General features: G+C 41.2%; 2 protein-coding genes across 4 annotated transcripts in view; both read left to right on the forward strand.

Annotated features, from left to right (window-relative positions):
* The window catches only part of RANBP3L (RAN binding protein 3 like), a 35,690-nt gene extending 34,764 nt beyond the window's left edge, over positions 1 to 926 (forward strand). Inside the window, exon 14 of one of the 2 annotated variants that reach the window (XM_088054275.1) lies at positions 762 to 926. In XM_088054275.1, coding sequence (XP_087910401.1) covers positions 762 to 820 — 59 coding nt within the window. In that variant the 3' untranslated portion in view covers positions 821 to 926. The remainder of the gene's footprint in view (positions 1 to 761) is intronic. The other variant, XM_088054273.1, reaches the window with a different exon arrangement.
* Positions 927 to 2,221: 1,295 nt separating this feature from the next.
* NADK2 (NAD kinase 2, mitochondrial) overlaps positions 2,222 to 25,459 on the forward strand; it is a 32,485-nt gene continuing 9,247 nt past the window's right edge. The window contains exons 1-7 of one of the 2 annotated variants that reach the window (XM_014256924.2): positions 2,222 to 2,595; positions 17,270 to 17,358; positions 17,695 to 17,783; positions 19,293 to 19,374; positions 20,677 to 20,760; positions 23,902 to 24,038; positions 24,814 to 24,892. In XM_014256924.2, the coding sequence (XP_014112399.2) occupies positions 2,251 to 2,595; positions 17,270 to 17,358; positions 17,695 to 17,783; positions 19,293 to 19,374; positions 20,677 to 20,760; positions 23,902 to 24,038; positions 24,814 to 24,892 (905 nt within the window). In that variant the 5' untranslated portion in view covers positions 2,222 to 2,250. Of the gene's footprint in view, positions 2,596 to 17,269; positions 17,359 to 17,694; positions 17,784 to 19,292; positions 19,375 to 20,676; positions 20,761 to 23,901; positions 24,039 to 24,813; positions 24,893 to 25,459 lie in introns of those variants that run through there. The other variant, XM_088054106.1, reaches the window with a different exon arrangement.

Genomic DNA, 25,459 nt, shown 5'->3' on the forward strand with positions numbered 1-25,459 from the left:
TGTCTAATGAACATTTTGTAAGTAGGTCCATTTATGAAGTAAGATGCAAACTATAAGCAACATTCCACAAACTCTATTTTATATGTTATAAAAAGTTTAAATCCTTTTCTGCAAAGACAGTGGAGTATCAGACAATCCGTGTACCCTGACAAAGAGCTAGTCTGTCAGAGACTTCTTTCCGAGAGCTGTGGATTAATCACTGCATACCCTGTGCTTCAGAATTGTTTCCAGAACTTTAAGGTATCATCTAATGATTTGAATTTACATTTTTAAATATATATTTAATATTTTATGGTATAAGCTTGCTGTGGGAATTAATTCAAAAGACCATAACATGGTAACTGCATGACTTCAGAATAAAATACTGTTTCATATTCAAACTTAGTGGGTGAAGCTGATTTGATTTTCAAAGATCAAAACAATTCAGTATACATAGACAATACACAAAGCATAAAATCTTAGAGGAGCAGCTAAATGGTCAACTAAGTTATAAAATAGATACCATTCAAAACAGAGTCATAAATTTTCAAAATCTCATATCTTTTAGGTGTCCAGGATATTGTATTACCTACTCCTCTGTACAACCTAAAAGTTAATGGTTACACAAAATGAGGCATTTTCTGGTCAGCAAGGGAATTAGTTATGTTTAATTGGTCTCCTGGTAATCTGTTTTGTGGTATTTTCCTTCAAGGCTAAGCTAATCAGTAGACAAAAATCCTCCTACCCACCAGCAAAGACTGGAGAGAGCCTTTGTCTTCTAGGATGGGCGGAATGGCTGCAGCTATGTTCGTTTCCCAAGACTCCTGGCAAATCACTGTAGAAGAGTGCTGAATTGACAGGCAAGAGCTGCTGCTTCAATCCCTTCCCCCAGGGAAGATCAGGAACAAGGTGATTCATGAGAAATGCTTGTCCGAGTGAAGCCTTCAGTACAGAAACACCGTCTGTGGCCTGCACATGCAGTTATTGATGATCATGCAAACCCCCACAGAATTTGAGCACAGCTTGCTTACAATATTAAAAAGTAACTCAGGATGGATTATTTAATTTTCTTTTTATTTATTTATTTTATTTTTTTTACCTGGACTCGCCAGATGCTGTCCCGCAATGCTGCAGCCAGGTCCTTTCTGCCCTTCCTGACACTGGCAAATGTCACAAAGACCAGAACAGGCACGGATAACAAAAATAGCTTTTAAGCTGTATCTATCTCTCCGGGCCACATGCAGTATTTAGTCCTTCTAAAACACATCACGTGCTGTGTTTTCCCACCTTTCTAAATTCTTTTGCACAAGTTTTTTCCCTACCCCGCCAGTTTCCCCGGGAAGCAGGCCAGCCCTTCGGCGAGGGAATACCACCTGACTTCCACAGACTGTGGGAGGACACAATTTAGGAACGCTTTTTAGTCTCAGAACGCTGCTTAGTCTCAGAATTCTTGTATATTCCCCAAAGCTATCTGAAGTTTCTTATCAGTTCTTGTCTGAATTCTTATCAGTTCGTATTTGCCTTTCTGCGGTGCTGTAAAGCTATCACGAAGACCGAGCACAACTGAACTCGTGAGACTTCCACACTCACGATCTAACACTAAGAAATTTCTCCCTTCTTATGTCTTTAACACTGCCGCTGCCTCTCGGAACACTGAGACTACTGGCGTGGCACTGGTGGCGTTGTCGCTGTCCCCTGGGACGCAGCGGTGATAGGAACACTGTGGGCACGGGAAGCACTGGGGGTACTGCTGCTGTGCCTCGGGACACTGGGTACCACTGGTGACACTGTCACTGTCCCCTCACGGCGGGGGTTGGTCCCACAGCACTCACGGCGCCCACAGACGCTCGGAATAACCACATCCGCCGCGCGCCGCCTACGTGCCTCGAGCCCCGTCCCGCGCGCTACGAAGATTCGGGGCGGGCCCAAGCAGGAGCGGACAGGGAGTGGGCCCTCTCCTCTGCGCATGCGCGAGCGGCACTCTTCCCCCCTCCCCCCCCCCAGGCGAGGGGTGGGGCACGCGGTCGCCGCGCGCTGTGCCCCGGTTGGCCGGGGAGGGCGCACGCGCCCGGGAGAGTCCCCTAGCTCCGCCTCCGAGAGGGGCGGGTACCCGCCGCCGCCGCTCGCTATTGGCGGTGCCGGCGGCTGCGCGCGGGGTGGGCGGGGCGGCGGGCGCGCCCAGGCCATGTGTGCCGGGCGCCGCCGCAGAGCGGCCGCAGCCGCCACCGGCAGCGCCGCGCCCGTCCCGGGGAGCGGCGCAGAGCCCGGGAAATGTTCTCCTCTTGGGGCTTCCCTTGTGGCCGCCTCCGCCTCGCCGGCCGGGCGGTAGCGCGCCGCTCCGCGCTGCTCTGCCAGTGGGCGACGGCTTCCCCCGCCCCGCCGTGGCTGCCTCTGCTCGGCGGCTCCCACCGGCGCCTACTCGCGCTCGGAGGGCTGAGCTCCTTCGCGGCGGCGGCCGGGCGGGGGGCGGCGGGGGCCGCGCCGTGCGGATCGGGTGCGGCGGGGGGTGGGTTCCGGCCGTCGCGGGTGGCGGTGGTGGTGAAGACGACCCGGTACGAATTTGAGCAGCAGCGGTACCGCTACGCCGGGCTCTCCGAGGAGGACCTGAAGCAGCTGGTGAGCGGCGGGAGGGGCCGTCGGTCCCGGCCGCCGAGGGCGTTGCCGCTGGGGCTTCAGCAGGGGTGGGGGGATACCCAGGGTGATGCCCAGCTCTGGCGAGGGATGACCGGGGTGATGCCCTGTTCCGGGGGCGCCGCCGGGCCGCTGTGTCCGAGTGTCCCTGGGGCTTCCCCGGGCCCTGGTGGGGCGGAGCCGGCGGCCGTGGAGGTGAGCGGGGTCGCGGCCGCTCTCCCCGCGCTCTGACCCTGCTGCCGACGGCTCTGCCCTCCCGCCGTTTCCCTCCCCGGGTCTCCGATCCCAATGGAGCCGCCGAGTGGCACCGCCTGGGAGAGGGGCACGAGCCGCGCCACTGGACATTCATCGCTTGCAGGCTGCTGAGAGATTTGTGTAGTAAGCGTGTGTAGGAACCCTCGGAGGAATTCCAGCAGCCCTCAGCAAACTGCAGTCTTTTTTTTTTGCTGTAACATAATTCGTGTAATAAAAAGATCAGAGAAGTGCATGCTGAGGAAAGTACAGTGTTGTAGAAAATCCCCTCTATGTCTTGGAGAGGACTGATTTGTATTTCCTCTATTTTCTTGCTTCACATCCTCACTCCATCCTTACTTATTTTCCTCCATCCGGACAGCCAAGTCTCAGATCCACTGTTACAGTTTTTAGAAAAGCTTTTTGCTCTAGTCTCTAAGAAACCTTTAATGTAAAGGTCCATTTCTGAGCTTATACTAAAAGAAAACAAGTATCTCTCAGAGCTGGTATATGCACCCAGCGTCTTCATCTCCATCATGCTTAGTGACTTCATCCAGTTCTCCCTTTACCTTGTGGCTGTCTCCTTCCAGTGTTCATCTGCCACAGCTGGACTGAAAGATTGTAACTCCTGGAGGAGTTATTTTGGCTGTCAGCAGTCTGTGAAGTCCATGTCATGAGCTTATATTGTTATGCCTTGATTTCGAATAAGTCCATTACATTAATTTGTCCACACATTAGTTTGTGTCTGTCAAGTCTTTCATCTCTTACAACTGGAAGTATTTTAGATCTCTGTTAGTTTGCAGCGTTTGGACTAAACTTGTACGTACATGTGCTTATGTAGCAAGGATAAATAGCTGCTTAGCCTTGTTTTGTAAAGAATTGGGATAAAATGTACAGTATCTAAAACAATGTCTATGTGCTTCAGTTGGTCATCTACCTCCTATGGAATTCCTGTCCAAACATTTTTTATACGTTTTGTATAGCTCTGTGGTCACAGTTCAACAAGTTTAATGTCAGTCTGTGTTGATTCTGATGTAGGTTCCTGTTGCTGAGGCGTCCCAGTACTTCCTTTCATACAGTGGTTAGTAAAAAAAAAAAAATCTCTCACTGCTCAGCTGTGAGGCTTTTTATTTTCATTTAGCTTTTTGTGAGAAACTATTTCTTGTTGTTGAGTGTAGAGATTGTCCTCAGTGTGCAGCTAAGCCCAGGAAAAGCAGACTGGGTTTGCTTGGTTACTTTTCCCTAATTGCTTCTGTACAGGCAGGACTGGGACACTGAATCAGGGAGCAGCATTGCACATCCCTTAAGGTGCTCATGGCTTAATGTAGTGGTAGCTGCAGTTCGTTTTTTCATGATAATGTGTATTTTGCATGATTAGTAACCTGTATCATTCTGAATATGCATTTTTTAAAAAGTAACTGTGAATTCAGTAGGTGATTGTAATAGTTGCAGAAACACCTTAGAGTTTGTCCTTTTGGAGAAACTTACAGGTACACAATAGTTCTTGGTATTTTGACAATTTTAGAATTTCTGTTCTAGGACTGCTGCTTTTTTAAGATTTACCTTTCCCCTTAAAATACTGCCATATGTGGAATTGCAATAAAACATGGTGTCTCCAGGTAGACAAAGCCCAACTTGCCTAACTATGTGTGTAGCAATATTGAGTTAAGCTCTTGCTATATGGGCAGGAGTACAAAGATTTGTGCAAGAACACATTGAAAAGGTTTTACAGAATTTTGTAATTGAAACAGAAAATAATAGAGCAAAGGAATTATCCTTGCTTCCCAATTCTTAAATTTTTTAGCTAACTTGTAAAAATTTCTGCATTGGCATTCTGCTGTGACTGGTCTCAGATCTTTTTTCCTCAGACTGAGTTAATGGCAGCCTCACTGAATATGTCAGGTGAAGATTCAGAAGGCTCTTAGCATATCTGTTGAGGACGGAGATCACTTTGTAGCAGAGTTATTGCTGTGAAGTGTCCTTCCCCCGCACTGCCATTGTGGGCAGCTTGGGAACACTATGCATTTAGTTTCCTGGTGTTAGCTGCAGTCCATGCTCCCTGTGTCTCTGTTTCTCCGGGGGAGACTTGGGAAGCTGCTCCAAGATCTCAGAAATGGGCTCAGACACGCTGTCTTTGGGTTTGCAGCTCATTTGTGTTGAAGGGCCACACAGAAGCAGGCATTGAGTTCATGTGAAAGCCTCATGCTGGGATACAGGCAGAGTAAAAGCAAGAGAACATAGGAAAGATTTGGTGGCTTTGGTGTTCGGAGCTGCTGGCTGACCCAGGTGTGTTGGTGGTGAGGGCTGCTTTGCAGGGTTGGGTGATCCTGGAGGGCACTTGTGGTGTGAGGGAGTCAGCACCAAAGGTGCTGTCGTCCTTTGTCATGGACCTTCAGATGTCCAGACACTGGGTGTCTGAAATACAGAAATTCAGTTTGAAGAAAATGTTGGAGGCTTAGATTTGAGCAACCATACCTGGGCTTGTTGCCTGCCTATTGTGAGGAAAAGAGATGTTTGCAAGTTTCTAGAAGATAACTGATGTCTGTATTTGGAAGCTTTAGCTATTTGTATAGCAGAATTGATAAAAATTGTGGGCTTAATCAGTTCTGCGTGATCAACAAGACAGGATAGCAGCCTTAAATGTAGCTTTTTCAATCAATGTGTTTATGTATTAAGACTGAATATGCAGTAAGTAACTTAATGCAGAAATGGTGGCTGGTGCCTTTGGGCATACATCCTACTGAGATTTGTTCCATGTTTAAGGAGGCTGAAGATAAATCATTGGCATACATCAACAAGTACTAAAACATGATACAGATCATAGTATATATCATTATCTATGATACAGTCAGTATAAATCACAGTATCATCCAGGAAGCAGAATACCAGTAATGCAGGTGACTGGCTGACGTTGCTCGTAAGCCATAAAGGGCATCTGTAGCTTAAACCCTTCTGTGGTCTTTTGGACACCAAGTGAGTTGTATTACACAAACACTATGATATGTTGCAAAGTCAAAGCTGCAAGGTCACAATTCCAAAATTCTTTCTCTGTGTAAACAGAGCGGGGAGGGGTAAAGAAACAGTCCAGACAGCAGAAGAGCAGAACTAATGGGGGAGAGATGGAGAACAAGGGCTACTTTCACAGACCTACTAAACATTCAGGAGTGTTTAGTAGATCTGTGAAAAATGAAATCTTCCATTTCCTCTCTACATGGAGGTTGTGCATGCCTGATCCAGGCAGTTGTTTTTGCCTATCTTGTGGCAGATTATCTTACATGCTTAAAAATTAAGTTGTTAAAATCTGTTTGTAATTCTATATATAAACTCATCTGACTATCATAATTTGTAGTATGAATCTGATCTAGTCTGAAAAGTGTAATTAAGTGCTGTGTATGCTGTTGTACAGGGAAGGGTTTCAGAGTCTTCCATTAAGAAGGGAGATTAGAGACCTATAAAAATGGATTTATAATACCACAAAACAAAAATGTTCCAAAATGACCCAGCACTTTTAAAAAAGTGTTATATCAGTAAATTTGTGCATCATATCATGCAAGAAATATTTTTCTTAGCCTTTATGAAATGTAAAGGGGCTGTTGGATTTCTAAAACTTGCAGTTACCAACTTTAAGTCATACTAATCTTTCTCCCAAGTCCTTGCAAACAGTTTGCTTACCAGAAGTGACATCAATTTGCATTTCTTGTAACCTGGTTTACTGGGATTAGCATCTAAAAATGACTAGTTAAAAAAGATGAATGATACAGTTAACTAATACTGAAGGCTATTTCAGGTGCTGTTTGTTTCACTCTCAGTAAATCCATGCGGAAGAAGCACTGCTGTTGTCCTTAATGTAAATTTAGAGAATATAATACCCCAGTAATAGATAAAGCTTTTTCCTGACTTCTGGTTTTTGATTTGTTTGATAGTGCAGAGCTGATAAGCTGCTGACTTCTCACAGCTGTAAGGTATTTAGGGAAGATAACCTGCCCAAACACATTTCATACACAGTTCTAATAATGTCTGAAAATGTCTTTTCATATGGAAAGTTATGTTTGTCTTGGTCTTAATTGGAAGGAAATTGTTCAGTGTGGACTAGAGATGATACTCTGTTGTGGTTGGTTTATGTGTCTTTATTTGGAGTAGGGAGGAAAAGCAAGCTGGAGGTTTGGAACAAGTTCCAGTTCTTTTGGACCACTGCAAGTAATTGCTAGGGGTGGTAATCTGAGTGATGTGAAGTTCATACAGCTTTATAGAAAACTGGTGTCTGGTTAAGGAAGAGGTAACTTGTTGGGATACTGCCTCCCCTGAAGGAGGCCAATGTGAACTCACACAAGTGGTTCATAAGGCAGCAGCAACATCCTGAGCAGGGCCGGTCAGGAAGGAGGGAAGGAGTGTTGCCCAGCAGGTAGGTGAACTTCAGCAGGCATTATGTTGTGCACCAAAACAACCCCACATAACTGTGGATGGGGTGTTTGGGGGGGTGTGTGTGTGTAGCAGAGCACTATCCTCCCGCCCTCCAGTTCCTAATTTAGATGTGTACAGCACCAGTTGTCAGCCTGTGCAGTAAAGTTTTCATGTCTCTTAGAAAATTCCCTCTTGTGGGAAATATACTGTTTTATCTTTAACTTGATAGGTAATCGATTTTTGTTTTTAATTACTGAAAAATTCTTTGCTATTTTTTACGTTAAGTGGTGAAAGATACCCTTTCAGTATCACTTTTGAATTACTTTTCCTGGGTACTAGTTTACAGGCTTGTAGCTCTCATACCACCACCTGAAGATACAGTTTTGGAAAACAGCCAGGTATTTTGTTCTTAGGTATCTGGTTGAGAAGACTGCATTTCAATACTGATGTCTGTGATCCTCTTGAGCACTTATTTAGAAAGTACTACTCAAATATTTTCAGAACACTAGGAATTTTTGCAAATGCAAGGAAGGCAGCAGAATGAAAAAGCAATATGCAGACTTCAAAGTTCAGCTGAATTCTAATTTTAAAATGAAATCTGGTAATTTATCAGGTAACTAAAAGAAAAGTTGCTTTTCTGAAAATCAGTATTAGGCCATTTAACCCTGTGCCCTCTTGTGGATCCAGAAGCACAAGATATATTTGAAGATGGTATCTATGAATAGAAACTTCCTTTTGAGGTGATACTGTGAAGTTTTTCATTGTTCTGTTGACTTCAGACTACCCATCTCTTCTTACCGTGTAATGTTAATTTTTTCAGTAGACGTTCTTTTACAGAGCACATAAAGTGTTCTAAAGCTGTTAGGATTGTACTATTCTCTACCTTACCCTGAAAAGAGGGAGAAGTACTAATTCAGTTTAGTGAATTTATATTAAGTGATAATTAATTGATATTAATTGATATTTAGTGTATTGAAGTGTACAGAATTTAAGATACAGGTTATGTTCCACTAAGACTATATAAAGCTAAGGACACTTTTTTTTTCAGAAATAAAGTTTTTTAACTAATCCACTGGAGACTGAGATGGGTGTAAATGCTTTTCAAGTTACACAAATATACATTTGTTTACCTCTGAAAATTGACATATTTACATCAGTAAAAAAAAGTGTTAAGTCACTTTACTTTCATCTGCTTTATTAAAAAGTTCCTTTTATGTTGTTATAAGAGGGGTCTGGAAAATGATGAAAACAAATGCAATGTAGTAATTATTTTTTCCATAAGATTTGTTTTTACAGTACACCATTCAAGTATACTCAGTCACATATAGCAAATAGATGTAAAGGTAGTGCATTTCAGTGTAATTCACCTAAATTAAACTTCTGGGACTGTATCACCAAGCATATGATACTTTATTTGGCTGAAGAAGGCTACTTCTTGGAAGTGACTTTAATGCTGGTTTTAAATGGAATTTAATGCTGACTTCATTAGTTGTGATTTACAGCATCATGTTGGTGTTGTGCTGAATTAATGAGAATGATTGAATTGCTTGGACTGCACAGGTTTTCTAGAAATCTGTTAGTGCAGAAAGCAGTTACCACTGTTTATAGTTAACACAACAATTTGCTCTGCATCAGCCTTTGAATTGCAAACCACTGTGTGTGTTCTTCAAATGTGGTTAAAATGACAATAATGCTTTAATGTGGTGGATGGACAATTAGAAAACAGTTCATGGCATTTTAACTTTTGCTCATGTATGCATCAAACTCTTGCCCTAAAGCAGCATTTCTGTAAAACTTCAGGAACAGAATGTTGCAAGTGAAGTCAGCTATTACAGAGGTAATGGTATACAAAACACTACAAAACCTATACTTCGCAATCACTATTCTACAGAAGATACATTAGTCTACAGCAGCATTTGAAGGCCTGCCATACTGTGCAATGAAATTGAGGAGTCTAAATTACTGAAGAAAAATGTGAGGAATATATAAGGAAAAAATATTCCTAGCTAAAGTAGCCCACTGGACTTTGGCAGTATGAGGGGTCATGCAGCAAAGTGGTAGAAACATAGGAAATAGCCAGGAACAATATAGGGAAAAATTCTGAGCAATTGACTGCAAGATAGTAAATCAATCAGTAGTGCTGGTCAGGTAACTCCAGCCTTCTGCTTTTCCTATGTGGTAAGTATACTGACTTACTGCATTGGTTAACTTAGTACATTTTTTAAAAAAACTAGTGGCTAGAGGCCTGTATAATGTATGGTAATCCAGACTGGGAAGGGAGGAGGAATTTGATTTAATGCTATGACTTCCAACTCAACAGTAGTTTGTATTGGAAAACTTGATTCACGTTCAAGGCCTTATGGAAAATTGAGCCTTGATACTTAAGATCCACGGTAGGAGTTTATTTCAGGAACCTGATGGGTTTCTGTGATGCTTTAGTTAAAGCAAATACTCATTATTAAAGCCTTCTTTTAGACAATGCATTGCCTTTGTGGATTGAATTTTTTAGCTATTAAATTATCAGAAACCAGTGCATTTTAAGTTTACTCAGGACCTGTAGCTGCACACACTGAGACAGGATGTAAGGTTCACTTCAGAGAGCATTTCAGAGCACTTGGGCAAGTCTGAATGAGCTGGACTGCAGGCCCTTGAAGGAGCTGAGTGTCCCAAAATGGGTTAATCCACTGGTACTGCAAACATAATTCTACTGAAATTACTTTTTGCTAAGAACAGGTTGAGTGTATTTGGTTTGTGTGGCCAGGTTTTTGTAGTGGGGAGGACTACAGGTGTGGCTTCTGTAAGAAGCTGCCAGAAGCTTCCCCCATGTCTGACAGCTGATGCCAGATGGATCCAGGATGGACCCTCACTGGCACAAGTCAAGCCACTTAGAGATGGTAGTGTCATTTCAGTTGGTAACATATTTAACAGGGGAAAAAATATTACATTGCAAATGTAATTGCTCTCAGAGAGGAGAGGAGTGAGAATGTATGAGAGAAGCAGCTCTGCAGACACAAGGTCAGTGAAGGAGGAAGGACAGGTGGTGCTCCAGGTACCAGAGCACAGGTTCCCCTGCAGCCCATGGGGAGGCAGCTGTGCCTCTGCAGTCCCTGGAGGTCCAGGGGGGAGCAGAGATCCACCTGCCAGCCCCTGGAGGAGCCCACACCAGAGCAGGGGGATGCCCAAAGGAGGCTGTGATCCCATGAGAAGCCTGTGCTGCAGCAGGCTCCTGGCAGGACCTGTAGCCCATGGAGAGAGCAGCCCACACTGGAGCAGGTTTGCTGGCAGGAATTTTAACCCCACCAGGGGCCCACAGTGGAGCAGCCTGTTCCTGAGGGACTGCACCCTGTGGAGGACCCAGTCTCCACAAATAAGAAAAATTACCTTCCATAGGAGGGCCCCCAGGCTGGAGCAGGGGGAAAGAGCTCTTCTGATTGAGCAGTGTCTGAAACTTGAGATTAACTGACTGTATCCCTGTGCTTATTCTTCCCCATTCATATTCTGCTGGGGATGAGGAGGGAGAGCTGGGACAAATGGAGGGAAGGTGTTTTTTAAGATTTGTTTTACTTCTCATTATCCTGCCCTGATTTTGATTCATAATAAATTCAGTTCATTTCCTGAAGCTGAGTCTGTTTAGTCTGTGATGATCACATCTTTACTTCAACTTGTGAGCCTTTCCTTATATTTTCTCTTCCCTATCGCGTTGTGAAGGGGTGTGATAAGAGCAGCTTTGCTGGCAACCTGGCATCCAGCCAGTTGGAGTCAACAAGCCAGTGACTTATCAAACAGTATTATTCAATAAACCTGGAATTTTTCAATACATACTTAAATTTGACTAGAGTTTCTTTATAAATAGGGTTATCTTACTGTCTTGAGTCTTTATAGACTTAAATCGTATGAGATCTGATCATGCATTTACTGTTTCTATCTGTGAAAGGAGGGATATTAAAGGTACCTCTCAGCCCTCTGATCATCTTTGTGTTTCTCATCTGTACTTGCTCCAGAAGTGCTGTTCCCTTCTTTTGCAGGGACCCCAGCTCTGGATGCAGTGCTCCAGGTGGGTCTCACCAAGGCAGAGCAGAGTAGAAGGGCAGAATCCCTTCCCTCTCCTGCTGCCCATGGGGCTCTGGATGCAGCCTGAGGTGGCTTTCTGGGCTGTGAGCTCACATTGCTGAGCTGTGTCCAGCCGTTCATTCACCGTCTTCCAGTCCTCCATGGCTGCTCTCAATCCCTTCATCCCTCAGCCAGTATTGCTATTGCCTCAACCCCAGGTGCAGCACCTTGCATTTGGCCTTGTTGAGTTTTATGGTGTTTGTACAGACCTACCCCTCAAGCCTGTCAGGGTCCCATGGGTCACACCTCCTCCCTCCAGCATATCAACTGCACCACACGTCTTGGTGTTGTCACAACCTTGCTGTCACTGGTGTGAATACAGCAGTTGAAACTCTGAAGTGATACTTGTTTTCTGCTATAAATCAAGGGTAGGTGTGCTGTCCTGTGCTTAGTGTGAAGGTTAGTGTCATGTCCAGACCTGGGTATCTGTTGTGTACAGCCACCAAATTCAGCTCCCCCCAGCTATGGCTGGTAAAAACACTAACTGTTCAAAGTTGTGGTTCAAGCTTGCTGTGCCTGCCCTAGCAGACCCTTTTCTGTGGGACATTTGAAATGTGTCTCCAAGGAACAGATTTCTGTTGGGCAAGTTCTGCTAAGGCTAGCTGCTCAGTTTGTTTATCTGTTTTGTTGTGGGAGTTTTATTATCTAAGAATCAGAAGCTGAACCATGCTTTAATCCCATGTACTTATATGTGGATTATTTTTACATTTTGAAATAGGGAAGCTTAATATTTCATTTGAGCTCCTAAGAAATCCAAAAGTTTGGTGTGTGCCTGACCTGTAAGGAAAAATGCATTTGTTTGATCATGGCACATCGAGCTGTGTCTTAACTAGTTAATACTAGAACATAGGGTAATTACTTACCTGTAGATTGACAATCTTTGATAATTAAGGAAGTTTTGAATGAAAGTCAAGTTTAGTCAGGAAAGCTAAGTGAAGTGTATGGCTTGAAATGTGTATATTCTAAGCTGTTTCTAGTTCAAAACTTGATGTATTGAGAAAAATACTTTTTCTGTGTTATATCCTGTTTCTTTTGAAGCAGAACAAAACACTGACTTTGGCTATGCTTGGGACACATGGTTAAATATCAAGAGACAATTCATGAAGATACAGGACTTAAAGTGCCATACTCTGCTTAGAAACAGATTGTTATGTTAGTGCTCATCATATTTTTGTCTTCAGGGTAAAACTCAAATTTTTTTCTCTTCAGCTGTTGATCTCTAAGTCCCTTTGTATTGCTTGGTGGTTCTTTCTGTAGAAATTAGGTAGATTGTAAAGCAGTGATCTGTTCTTGTTTTCCAGCAAGCGTGCATGTGTGGGCAAGTTCAATGTGGAAGATTGAGAGAGTAATTGTTTCTAGATCTGTGGGTTTTTTTGTTGTTAGGGTTTTTGTTTGGTTTTTTTTTCTTCTTTCTAGTCAGATATTTAGTTTAACTCCTGAATGACCAACAGTCGTAAAACAAATAATTGGTACACTGAGGCATTAACTCCACACTGGTGCAGTTTAAGGCTGCATGAAGGTTAGTGCTGTAAATTAAGCATAAGCTTAGTAATGAGAATATATATGCATTCATATAAGGCCAAAGTACATCTTAAAAGTTACATCTAATTTTACTGGAGAAGTCCAGGGGAGGGCCACAAAGATGATCATGGGGCTGGAGCACCTTTCCTGTGAGGACAAGACTGTTTGAGCTGTTCAGCCTCGAGAAGAGAAGGCTCTGAGGAGAGCTTATAGCACCTTCTAGTACCTTAAGGGGCTCCACAGGAAAGCTGAAGAGGGACCTTTTGTCAATGAGTGTATTGCTAGGGTGGAAGGGAGTGGCTTTAAGCTGAAGGAGGCAAGATATACCCTAGCTGTTAGGAAGAAATTCTTCACTGTGAAGGTGATGAGGCTCTAGCACAGGTTGCCCAGAGAAGCTGTGAATGCACTATCCCTTAAAGTGTCCAAGTCCAGACTTGGATGGAGCTCTAGGCAACCTGGTCTAGTGGAAGGTGTCCCTGTCCAGAGCAGGGTGTCTGAAGCTAGATGATCTTTAAGGTCCCTTCCAATCCAAATCACTCTGTGGTTCTACTAGGATGAGGTGCAGAAGGTGCTCAGTTGACAGTTTCACTCCAAACAATGTCCCTAGAATAAGTGACTATTAGAGGAACTTCATGAAAAATCATTCCTTCCTTAAAGAAGGATCAGGTCAGGATACTGAAGAAGAGCTATTCTTAGATATTTGATTTAGACCTTTTCTCCTTCAGTCTAGGGAAAAAGTAGCTCCATTCATAGGAAATGTTCTGTTCCCCTGAGTATGTTTTCTTCTACAAGCTCTTCTGGAAGCCTACTTTGCATTGCATTTCTGCTATGAAGTTTAAGACTACTACTGAAGTTGCACTTGAAGGAAGAATAGTTTGAAAGTTGTCTTCATGCAGAATCTAATACTTCTGTGCCTTTTTGAGGAGTCAGTTGACAAAACCCATCCTGGCACAGGTTTGGGGGCCTGTCTGATGACTGGGCTCAGGAGCCAGGCTGTCCTTGTGCTGGTTGTACATCCTAAGTGTCTTTAGGCTCTTTTGGGAGGTGATCATGCACACAGCAATTGGACTGCCTGATCTTTGCCTTCAGCTCTTTCCAAGTAAAAAGCAGGTGATGGTCTTAGTTTGGTCTTACATTTTGCCCTAAGTGCAAACAAACCTCTTTCCAGCAGCAGCATTTGTCATAGTTTTAGTGTGGCATTCAAGTGCTGGATATGAGGCAGGAGCAGAGGCAGTGATATACAGGTACGTCTGTCTGAACATTGGGAGACACCTTTTCACTGTGAGGATGGCACTGGCATTGTTTACCCAGAGATGCGGTAGAGGCTCCATGTGTGAAGGTCTTCTGAAGACATCCAGATCTGGACAGGTGGATTCAGGTGGCCCTGCTTGAGCTTGGGGTTGGACCAGAGGACCTCCATTCTAGCTCAGCCAGTCTGTGATTCTGGGCCTCTGACCACAAGGACTGTAGGCACTTCTCTGATTCTTCAGATAGTCAAGTGAGAGCAGCTGATGATTAGTGTTCCTGTTGGGTGTACTTGACTGTGGTTAGGCTCAGTCAGGCTTCATCTCTGTGAGTTTCTAGATGAATGAACTTGCAAGTTATTAATCTCTGAGCACAGACAGATGAGGCTGGAGGTGAACAGACTGTTGTAGTTTCTGGAGCCTTTTGCAAATCAGGACCCATTTAAAATAAAGGCTCTAACTTTTCATTTTTCTTTCTTAGTAATGCATGCTTACTTGTTCTAGAGCTGAATTCAAAGAGGAGATCCACACATTCAATGCCTGCTCTGCAGTGCTGCTGAAATGGTTCATCCAGTTGTCAGAATATTGATAGTTTATTTGCTGAGCAACCTCTTTGTTTTCTGAAGCTGTTGATGAAATAACTTAACTCAGCTATGGCAAATATAAGTTACAGAACAGACTCTGTTCAATAGCAGTGGCACTACTCATACCTCTCCTTCCTGGTGATGCCAGGGAAATGTTAGCTGTTGGCTTACTGATGTCCGTGGCTCAAAAACCTGCAAATGATCACACAGAGAATTATTACATTGTTACTGTTCTGAGATAAAAGCTCTCTTCTATCAGGTTGAAGGGTAGCATGCTGACAAATTAGATGAATAAGTGAGGTACATAAAATTGGAAGACAGAGTTTGTGGTTTCTATTTTCTGTGGAACTAACAGCAGCCTGAAGAGTGTGCTGCCCCAGCAATCTGCTTGTCAGGTGCTTATTTCATTTGCAGCAGATACTTCTGGAGGAACCCTGATTTTAGTAATACGTTTTTTGGAAATTGTTCAATTGTGGATTTCTTGTGATAAGGCAAGATCAGTTTGTGCTTTGAATGTGCAATTGAAAATTCATCTAGAAAATTAGACCTATGGTGCTCAGCAGCAGATGTCTGTGGGAGGCAAATACCTCCTTTTTTCCTTTCTACCTTTTCCTTTCCCCTCCAGCTGGATGATGGGAGGCTGACAGCTGACCCAGCAATTAGCAGTGCTGTAACTAGCATAGCCCTGTGTAATCTTTCCCTCCCCAGAGCCCACAGGAGCTTCATTCAAGTTCCCAGTGCAACACCATGGACTCTGCAGGACCTAGAAGTTTCCAGGGTGCACATGCATTGTAGCTCGGGAGTAGAAACAAAGGGTTTAAGCATTTGAGGCAATTAATGGGACATAACAGCCTGTAACCCACTAAACCAATGTGAGCAAGCTTTGAAAAAATAACCTGCAATATTTATCTAGATGTTTTCTGATCATCCACATGCCTCTGTCTGTGTGTGATCATGCATAGCTGGCAGGCAGCTGCTCCCTCTGTCCTTTAGTGCTGTTGATGCATCCAGGTAGCCTGTAAGTCTTTTGGAAGTGGTTTCCTAATCCCATCTAGAAGACCACCCGAAGATTTTGTTCCTGCAAGTTAATTGCCAATTGTAAATGCACTGAGCGGAACAGCAATGCAGTTCCAGAGCAGCCAATTACATTCTTTTCTGTAACTTCTTTGGTGCTGAGTCTTATCTTACATGCTTAGCTAATGGTTGGATTTCTTGACATGAACAGGTGTCAGATGAATAAAGATTTCATTTCTTGGGTATTGGATTGTGGTTGACTTCAGTTGTCATATCCTGACAGTACTCTCCCCTTCACTTTGGAATTAAGTCTATGAAAATGAGATTAGACAAGGCTGTCTGGCACCACTTTCTCTTGGAATGGAGTAAACCTTTGAGTAAAGGCACTTGAATAAATTGCTGGAAGTGCCTCTTCAGAGCTTCTGGCACAGATGAATTCTTCTACACAAACTCTAGGAGAAGTTCTGTTTCTCTGCTGATAAATTGGTTTTAACTGTTCAGGGAAAAGGAAGCAGTGACAGTATAATTGTAAATTAATTCAGGCCAGAAGGAGCATCAGGAGCTTGCTGCTCAAAGCAGGATCACTTTCACTATGAATGTATTTATAGACTGCTTTTGCTTAACATCCTTTGCACCCTGTTTCTTTCACTTTCTTTATCTCCATGCGCACACATATTTGGCAGTATCAGCCCCAGATGCGGGCCCCCCTCGGTAAATAAGATAAAGAACGAATGGTGACTGCATTACTTGCACAAAAACTTGTTGCAAAACTAATCTGCAACAAGTCAGTAATCTCACCTGCCTGTTTATGAGTGTGTCTATATAAACTGCAAAATGTTTCCATGGTCTGAAGAGTGTGTTGAGATTAAGTATTCAAATTCTCTAGTTTTCAGGAAGGATGAGACTAGAATGCACCTGCACAGTTTGTCTTGTTATTGTTATCAACTTCTTTGAAGAATGTGGCGTATAATCCAGGGAACAGTATCAAAAGTAGGAGGTAGATTTTCCCTAAGCATTTTTTTATGCAGAGAAAATGTCACCTTTGCCAACACTTGGCAGTCTTCCATTTTAGCTCAAATACAATTTGAAGTGTAATGCTGTAGGTATTTCAGGCTCTGCTTTCTTAATTGTCATTCCTGTTGCTTTTTCTGTTGTCTGTCTTCTCTACAGCACTATTTTGAGCTAACTGTGTGCTTCAGCACATGGCAGAAGTATAGTTAGTGTAACTGTATGGATTCATGTAGCATTTAAATAATTTGGCAGATTCAGGAGGAGCAAAGTGTCTGAAGTTGCATGGAGATCAATGTAGTATGCTTATTTGCATATTTGCATAGTCTTTGATTCTTGACTGCTGTGGTCATTTGATTAATTTAATGGACTTAATGAACTAGTCAATATAACTTGACTCTGTATATAGAAATGTAATTAATGGAAGGCTTATAAAAAGTTACTCTGCTGCGAGAAAATACATGGTTTTTTTATATAGCTTCTATTTGTGTTGCTCAAGAGCACTTACTGTACTTAACTTGTGCAAAAACCATTTGTGTCTTACAGCTTGCCTTGAAGGGATCTAACTATGCTGGTCTGCTGGAACGGCATCGCATTCATACAAAAAATGTGGAGCATGTTGTAGACAGCTTACGGTAAGACTGTATGGATGCTGAGTATTTCAGACACAGTGCAAATATCCGTGGATTGTGTGAAACAAAAAAATGCTAATAAAGTAGGAGTACTGAAAAGAGAAGGGGTGCAGATGAACAGACATTCCTGAAAGGACCATCATGCGAACTAGCTCAGTTCAGTTGTCTAGCATGTTCTATTATCTTGAAAATAAATGAGAAAGCAGCACAGGATTTGTGTTTCAAGTGTTTTTAAGCCAAATATGATTGTAATTACTCCTTAGCTGCAGGACCACTTTTTGGGAGGCTGTGATAAGGAACAATACAGGACAGTATTCAGACTTTCTCTGAACTTTACAGGAACGAAAGGATAGAAGTTCGTCTTGTTAAGCGTCGAGAGTATAATGAAGAGACAGTTCGGTGGGCAGATGCTGTTATATCAGCAGGAGGTATGACTTTATGGAAGGGAATTATTTGTTTCAGTATGTTTTCATAGATATCATCTCAAAAATACTTTGCAGTTTTTGAAGCAACTGGAAATTCTGAAAACATATTGCTAGTCTAATTGTCAGAAAATCTGACAAAAAGTAGTTGTTATGACTATCTTGTCTACCTCTAGTCTCTTAAACTGTAGCTCATGGAAGTGAATCCCAGTGCATGGCTGCTAGAAAAGTTTTTCTTGTATGAAACAGTATAAACTGTGGAATTTACTGTAGTTTTCAACAAAAGAGGATAAAATGCTTGATGTCATGTAATTTTATGTGGCCCTAAGGCCTTCTTATTGGTTTTTGCAATGTGAGGTGTAGACTAACAAACTACCTCATGGTCCCCTTGCTCAAACTGTCTTTCTTGCTTTCACACTTAATCCAGTGACTGGCGTATCAAGTTGGATGGTACAGGTAAAAGTATGCAGCTTCTGAGCATCTTGTGCCACTGATAAGTGTTTTCCAGATGAACCAACAGAGCAACTAACCTGATTGTTTATTTTTAATATTGGATTGCAGCAGTTCATTCCGTGTTTTTTTTTTTTGGGATATGCTACAAATACAGCGTTGTGTTGCTGGGCTCTGACATAGTGTTCACTCATCTGTGGCAAATAGGCTTGACCACAGCTTTTTCTCTTCCCACTAGTCCAGTTTGCCCTTAGGTACTGAGCACCATGAAGAATGGGTAGCAAGTTTTATTCCTGGAGCATCCTATCTATCTACACTCTAGATTTCAAATAATTTCCCTAAAGTGCCAATTTGTCTGCGGCAAGATTTTTCATGGTTGAGGCAAGCAGCTGGGAAGTGATACATCATCTGAAGTTTTCAGAGCTTATGTCTTCATGCTGTTCAGAGCTTATATCTTCGTGTAAAGACTGAATGAGGTTATAGTTTTCTTTCTGTTTAACAGACAGGAAAAAATACCAATATCTGGAGAAACCAGTACATTTAAAGTTTTCTACTTTGGAGATTTCTACTTACCTAAGACTTCTTTTCTAAGTGTGCCTATTTAGAGCCAAATAAGACCTTTAAATTGCCTTTTAGGAGGACAACTGAGGGGAAGCTAAAGTAATTGTTTTTATGTGGTTCACAGTAACATTTGGTTTTGTTTCCTGTCTTCTGTGGCTTTGTTTAGCAATACTTTCTAAATTTACTTTTGTTAAAGAATTTCTCTTACCTAGTGATAAACCTACAGAAATTTCCATAAATCTCTTTTAAAGCTTGCTTCTGCCACGTTCAGTTGCCTGGGCATGTATAGCTGATAAGTTGTACTTTTTCCAGTCACGTTTGCCATCTCAAATTCAATTGTCACTACTCTTATTTGAGAAGGTGTCAGTAGTTTTGTCCCATTGTTTTTTTGTCCAGCTTGCCTGATTTGTTGTTGATATAAAAGCACATAACACTAATGCTGGAGTACATTTGGGGTACTAGAATGTGAAGTGAAACTAACTTTTGATCTTTTTTTTTCTTTAGGTGATGGTACAATGTTGTTGGCAGCCAGTAAGGTCTTTGATAGATTTAAACCAGTCATCGGAATAAATACTGATCCTGAAAGGTAAAAACATATTTGGGAAGGCAATGCTTTATTTAATACTAGGCACACCATGCATCTGTTATCATGGTACATGAGGCATACCTGTAGCATTTGGCAGCATAAATGTCTGTTTTAGTAGGTTGTAGATGCTAATGGAATCTGTTGTTTTTTTAGAAAAGTTTCTGCAGGGACTTATCCTGTCTCATCTGAGAGGACATTAAGTAGTATTGGACAAGCATGACTGTGTTACACTGCCACAAATGTTCTCACACACCAGTGTAACAGCACTTACAGCTAGTTAACTTGTATTACAAACCAGAAGTTTGAAGCTAGAGATGGCAGTATAGAACTTCGGAAGAAGGACTTGGTAAAAGCAGCTAAGTGTGGTGCTTGAACACAAACAGACTTATTTTTTTTGTGAAGAAGGTGGATCCAGTAGAGCCTCAGATGAAGTTTGCCGTGGTTTCTTAATGTAAACCATGAGACACCTCAGAAAACTCAGTCTCCTGAGCCAATTGTTGGCACTTACTGTCCTATTATAAACTCTGCACAAGCTGCACCCACCTGCCGACATCAATCTTACAGCTCAGTGGATGCAGTGTGTTAGTACTTCTTGGTTGCTATAACCTTCAAATGGATGGCAAGTGAAACTCAGAATTCACCAAGGTTCTGCCTGCTGAGAAGTCCAGCTTTAGATTCTGCTTTTGATACTGACAGTTAATTTATTCCTAGTACATAAAGTGGTGGTCAAAAGGGTTAATTCCTTTAATACCTTTTCTTCCAAAACTTTTCAAATGCTCTGAGCAGCCATTCTGCATTATCAAGCCTGACTAGTAGGGTTCAAATAGCAAGTGCCTTCAAATTGCCACGTATTACTCATGGAAGGGAGCAGTGTTTATTCTTCTAGTTTTGACATGACATTCTTTTGATCTTAGCCATGTTGCTTACCTGTTCATGTTGCTAACTTGTGTGTAAGTGGAGAAAGCTTTTTTTCTCTTCTGCCAGGTTATTAAGCTTAAATTGCTTGCCTGAAGTGGTGGCAGGGTTAGTGTTTGCATACACCTGCAGGATTACTAGCTGAACAGACAGTTTTTAGGGGAAATGTGGGAGAAATATCCCATCTCAGACACACAGACTCCAGGAGCTGAGAGCTGTGTGTTGCTGCTGATGTGGTACTGTGCAAGACTAGAAGGGATTGATAAAGGTATAAGAAATGTAGCTTGCTAGATGTAAAACATAGGGAGATTTTTTTTGTTTTATTTTCCAAAGGTACTGAATCAGAACAGTAATACTGTCATGTTCATTGTCATTTTTTGTTACCAGATCAGAAGGTCACCTGTGCTTGCCTGTGAGATACACACATTCATTTCCTGAAGCATTACAGAAGCTTTATCGTGGTGAGTTCAGGTAGGATTACTGATCTTTGGTTTTCAAAAACATAGAGGGATTGGAAAACACCTAATCATGTGCAATTCTTAAGGAGCAGATGAAGCTTAGTGAAATCTTAAGGTCTCAAGTTGTGAATTTTGTGTAGATGTTTATAATGTTGAAAAATTAGTTTGTGGTCAAGAGTGAGACTGGAATACAAATTATCAAATTGGCTGCCAGTTCCAGCAAAAAGTCTTCTGTTATGACCTGCAATCATTGATTTTCATTTCTGACTTAGCAAATCATAAATGAGGAACTGCATTCTTGTAAGGGGTATATTGGTAAATATATTTTAGGACTGTGTTGGTTTCGGGCAAATTTTGGAGGAAACATTTGAAGTGGTCTCCTCTAGAAAGCAAATTCAAGCTTCCCCTCCCCCAACTGGTTCAGGAGGTAAATCTTCAAGAAAAGTGGGACAAAACTGTTTATTTAACAAACAAAGTACTCACAAACATAACAAAAATGAATAATATTAAACAATGGAACCTCTCGTTGTTCTGAAGAGATGGCAAATTCAGAGAGTGCTTTTCATGGGGTGTAGCTCGGCTCACTCAGTCTTTTATCATTCCCTCCTGTGCTGGAAAGTGCCAGGTCCCATACCCTGGTGGCCCACAGGTGTGAGCTCCTGGGGTTTTTCTGGGTTTTTAGTCTAGAGCAAGGCTGATCAGTTCCAGGAAAAGAAAAAGCCACAGTCTGGGGAACTTCTCTGCCTCAGCCAGCTAAAACCAAACGAAAAGCAAAGGAGAGCTCTGTCCTGCTGTCCGTGCTGCAGACACACAGTCAGTGAGGAGGAATTCGGGGAGCAAGTGCACTTCCTGCAGACAAACTGCACACTTCTTCTCCCCACTTTGCTCTCTGAACCAGTCTTAAAGGGGCAGGACTTAATATCCAGCATAAACAGAGCAGACAATTGGGGATACAAGCATCATAAAGGTCACCCCAGGACAGGGACTCAAAAACATGTAGTACAGTGATGGCCACAAGAATAGAAGCTGATGAAACACATACAGTTAGGAAATGATCACTGTGTTGCTTCTGGGGTTTTGGTGATTGAGATGAAGTGGCTTAAATTTTGTTAGCAGATTATTGTAAGGCAAAACAATTCTTCATGCTGGATATAGCTTGATGTTTTCAGTACTAGATATTCTTAAAATAGAATAATCTCATTTGATTTAAAAAGAAACAAGCTGAATTTTAAAGGCAAGACTAAGGAAGAGTTTTTAATAACTGCTTAACAACAGACATTGGTCTGTAGTATAATAACTTCCCTGAATATTTTTGTGATGACAAACCATCAAACATAAATCAGTCACTCATGTGAAAGTATATAGCAATTGATTTTTGTTTATACTTCTAGCATATTAAATTTTTAACTTGCAGTGTAACTGTATTTGTGCCATAGAAAAGTTCTGAAATTAAATGAATACAGTTGCTAAATAAGGAGTTTCAGTATGTATTGCTAAAGGAACAGATATTTTCAACTCACATATTCTAAGATTTAGAAAACAGAAGCTTTTTAGTCTCCATCATTCTAATTTGCTTAAGTAAAACTCATATATTTCAAAAAATATAAAAACTCATATATTTTAAGTAAAACTCACTTATTCATATAACCTCCCTTGACATTTGGCAATTTGGATGTTTCATTGGAAAAAGTTACATTTTTGTTGCTGACACTTCTGTTACTTCTCGTTATGGAGCTGAAACCTCACCAGAGCAAAACAGAAAGGATTTATCCAATTATTCTTCTGAAATAATAGGAACTTTATTCTTAAGCAAGGATGTGAGCAGGTGTTTTGTTTGAAAGTTTTTAGATTTGTTTGGCCCTAAGCAAACTTTGGAATAGGTGGGTAAATGAATCCTTGTCTGGAAGGGCTTCTGTATCTTGGAGTAGTAGTGGATGGTGAGTTGCCAGAAACTGGAAAAGGATGATTGTTTTTTCTCCTTATTCCTGATGTATTAAGTCAGTGTAACAATCTGTGTTAACATGGACCTTGTAAATCATGAGACAACCAACATTATTGATTCATAAAGGACAAACTATATTAGATTACCCATGTTTTTTTATCTTGGTGGTCAGTGGTGTAGCTCACTCAGAATAGGGGTATTAATAAGGGTATAGTCCCGTTTTCTAATTTTGTAGCGGACATGATGTGTTCTAGCCTTGAGATGAGCATGATAGGATAGTGATACTCTACTATGCTTTCTGCATGACTACCTAAAATCATACTTGGAATTTAAGGGTAGGTAGGATGTGTAAATGAGGCACTATAAAGATAACAAGAGGAAAATCCAGCAATGTAGTAATATAAAGCATAAGTCTATTGTAATTTTAGAAAAACTAGTTACCGTCACCTGGATATCAACAGTATGAACAGAGAAAAGATAACACTCATAACATTCTCTTGTGATTTGCTTTCTTAGTCAAAACTATTGCTATTTTATTTTATGAAATATCTTAGGTTATAAGAGGAAAGGGAAAAATAAAATCTCTAGGGACAAATAAAAAAATCTGAATGTTGTAACATGGCTTTCATATCCTTCTCTTGCTTCATATGAATTCCTTTAAAGCATCCTAAATTCATAGGCCTGAAGGGATTGTTAAAATAAGGGGGCCCCTTATTTTAACCAAAAACTTGGTTAAATATCCCCAAATACCTTGGGCCCTTATATATAAAATGGTGCATAGAGCTGCTTTTCTGGACATGTGCAAATACAAACAAAAGATGTTAAAAATACAACATGTATTTCTGTATAAATTCTTGAGTGCTCTTCATTCTCAAAAGCATTGTATCAGTCATTCATTCACATATTAGATTGACATGCCTAAAAAGGAGAGTTTGTTACATACAATTTTGTAGACTACTTTTGACCAGTGTCCTCTTACTTTATACGTGAAAAAAACATTAAGTACCAAATGGGTAAATGTAAAGAATTTACAATTAAGTATTATTAACTTTCTAAATTTAGAAGTAATAGTGGAAGTTATAAAACTTAAAATATGACCTTGAATGTATTTAGCTCCTAATCTTAAGATGTTCTGCTTTGAGAGTGGAGGCTCTCAGACACTATCTGATTTTGTAATGAATACTTCATACTGACTTCTTCCTTCTATCTTAGGTGGCAGTGGCGGCAAAGAATCCGACTATATCTTGAAGGAACTGGGATTAACACAACCCCTGTGGATTTACATGAACAGCAGCTAAGCCAAGAGCAACACAGCAGGGCTCACATAAATGAAAGATTCCAGGACCAAAGTAGGTTAAAATCTGACAAGAATATAATCACTTTGCTATGATAACTTGGAATAGAAGATAAGGATTGGTGAAAGTTTCAGTATTTTAAATAGCCCCTGTCAAAAAATGTGAGCTTTTTTATAATGCTGTCTCTTAAAGTTACTTTAACTACTTGAGCATGTGTGTCTGTTTGTATACACATGCTAACTTCTAAGTGAGGTTAATTGAGAGTTGTGAAATCTGGGCTTGGATATCAGCAAGTAAGACATTAGAAGTGAGAATCTGTCTGTAGATAATTCTTGAACACTTTCAGCTTTTTTCTTTATGATGGTTTGCAAGGGTTCTGTGCCTAACCTTTGTCCAGTACTGAATTTGCTCACTAAGAAGTCCTTGTCAATGTGAACAATTTGTTAATCCTCTTTAATTGCCTTGTGGTATGAAGTCTAATTTCATGAGAAATGTCTGTTAAATCACTGCCAGTGAATTTAACTTGGCTGGAAGAGTGACTGACAGAAGAGAAGACTTTGCTCTGCCAGGTTGCCTGTGACTTTTCAGGGAAAAGTGTCTGAACTTAAGTGTCATTGCTGACCTTGGTTTAAGTATTTATTGTCTCCAGTAAAGGACAGTTAACTGGCCACAGAGTAAATCCATGAAAAAATTAGTCTTTGAAGAAAATGGAGCTTTAGGTTTAGAAAACAAACCCAGGCAGCAGAATCTTTCCTCCAGTGAACTGTGAATGGTTTTTGAAAACTTGTTTTAAATCCATGACTCAAAACTTTATATTTTATTTCTGCAGGGTCTGATATTTCTGGTCCACATCTTTTACCAGTGAGAGCACTCAATGAAGTCTTCATTGGGGAATCTCTTTCATCCAGGTATGTTTGATTGTTTTTACAGCAAGGTACAATTGACTCAGTTTCTTTCTATGACTTGCAATGGACAATCAGTGATGAGATCTGACTGTCAAATTTCAGTTCTAGTCTTGAATCTTCTTTGCTGATTACAAAGTGTATTTTAAAATATCTAAGTTTGTTAGATATTGCAGTAATGTTACTTTCTGGTTTTCTGCCTCCTCTTTAGTTGTTCTTTCAATTTTCCTGGTTTTTTTCTTTCCCTTTTACTGATGATTTAAATATCTGTCCTTAAACTGCCTCCTTTCCTACATATCTTCTTAAATATCTTTTCATAAGCTTTTAGCATGACCAAGCAGAAATAGCTTTTATCATGATTCTTTTTTCTGCCTTTCTGTCATTAGATGCAAAGGTATCAGCCTGCTTTTGGCAGAAACTCTGTTATTTATGGAATTAATAATAATTACTGGAATTTTTTGTTTAAGAGGCATGTTTGTATGAAAAAAGCCTTATCCAGGATACCTTTCTGTCCTGAAGATCAGTGCATTTTTGGCAGCCAAACAATAAGAAGGACACTGGGAATATGACTGG

This window comes from Pseudopodoces humilis, chromosome 4 (assembly GCF_049639895.1).
Source record: "Pseudopodoces humilis isolate 2021_Gansu_Grassland_sample_001 chromosome 4, ASM4963989v1, whole genome shotgun sequence".
In the NCBI taxonomy this organism is placed as follows: Eukaryota; Metazoa; Chordata; class Aves; order Passeriformes; family Paridae; genus Pseudopodoces; species Pseudopodoces humilis.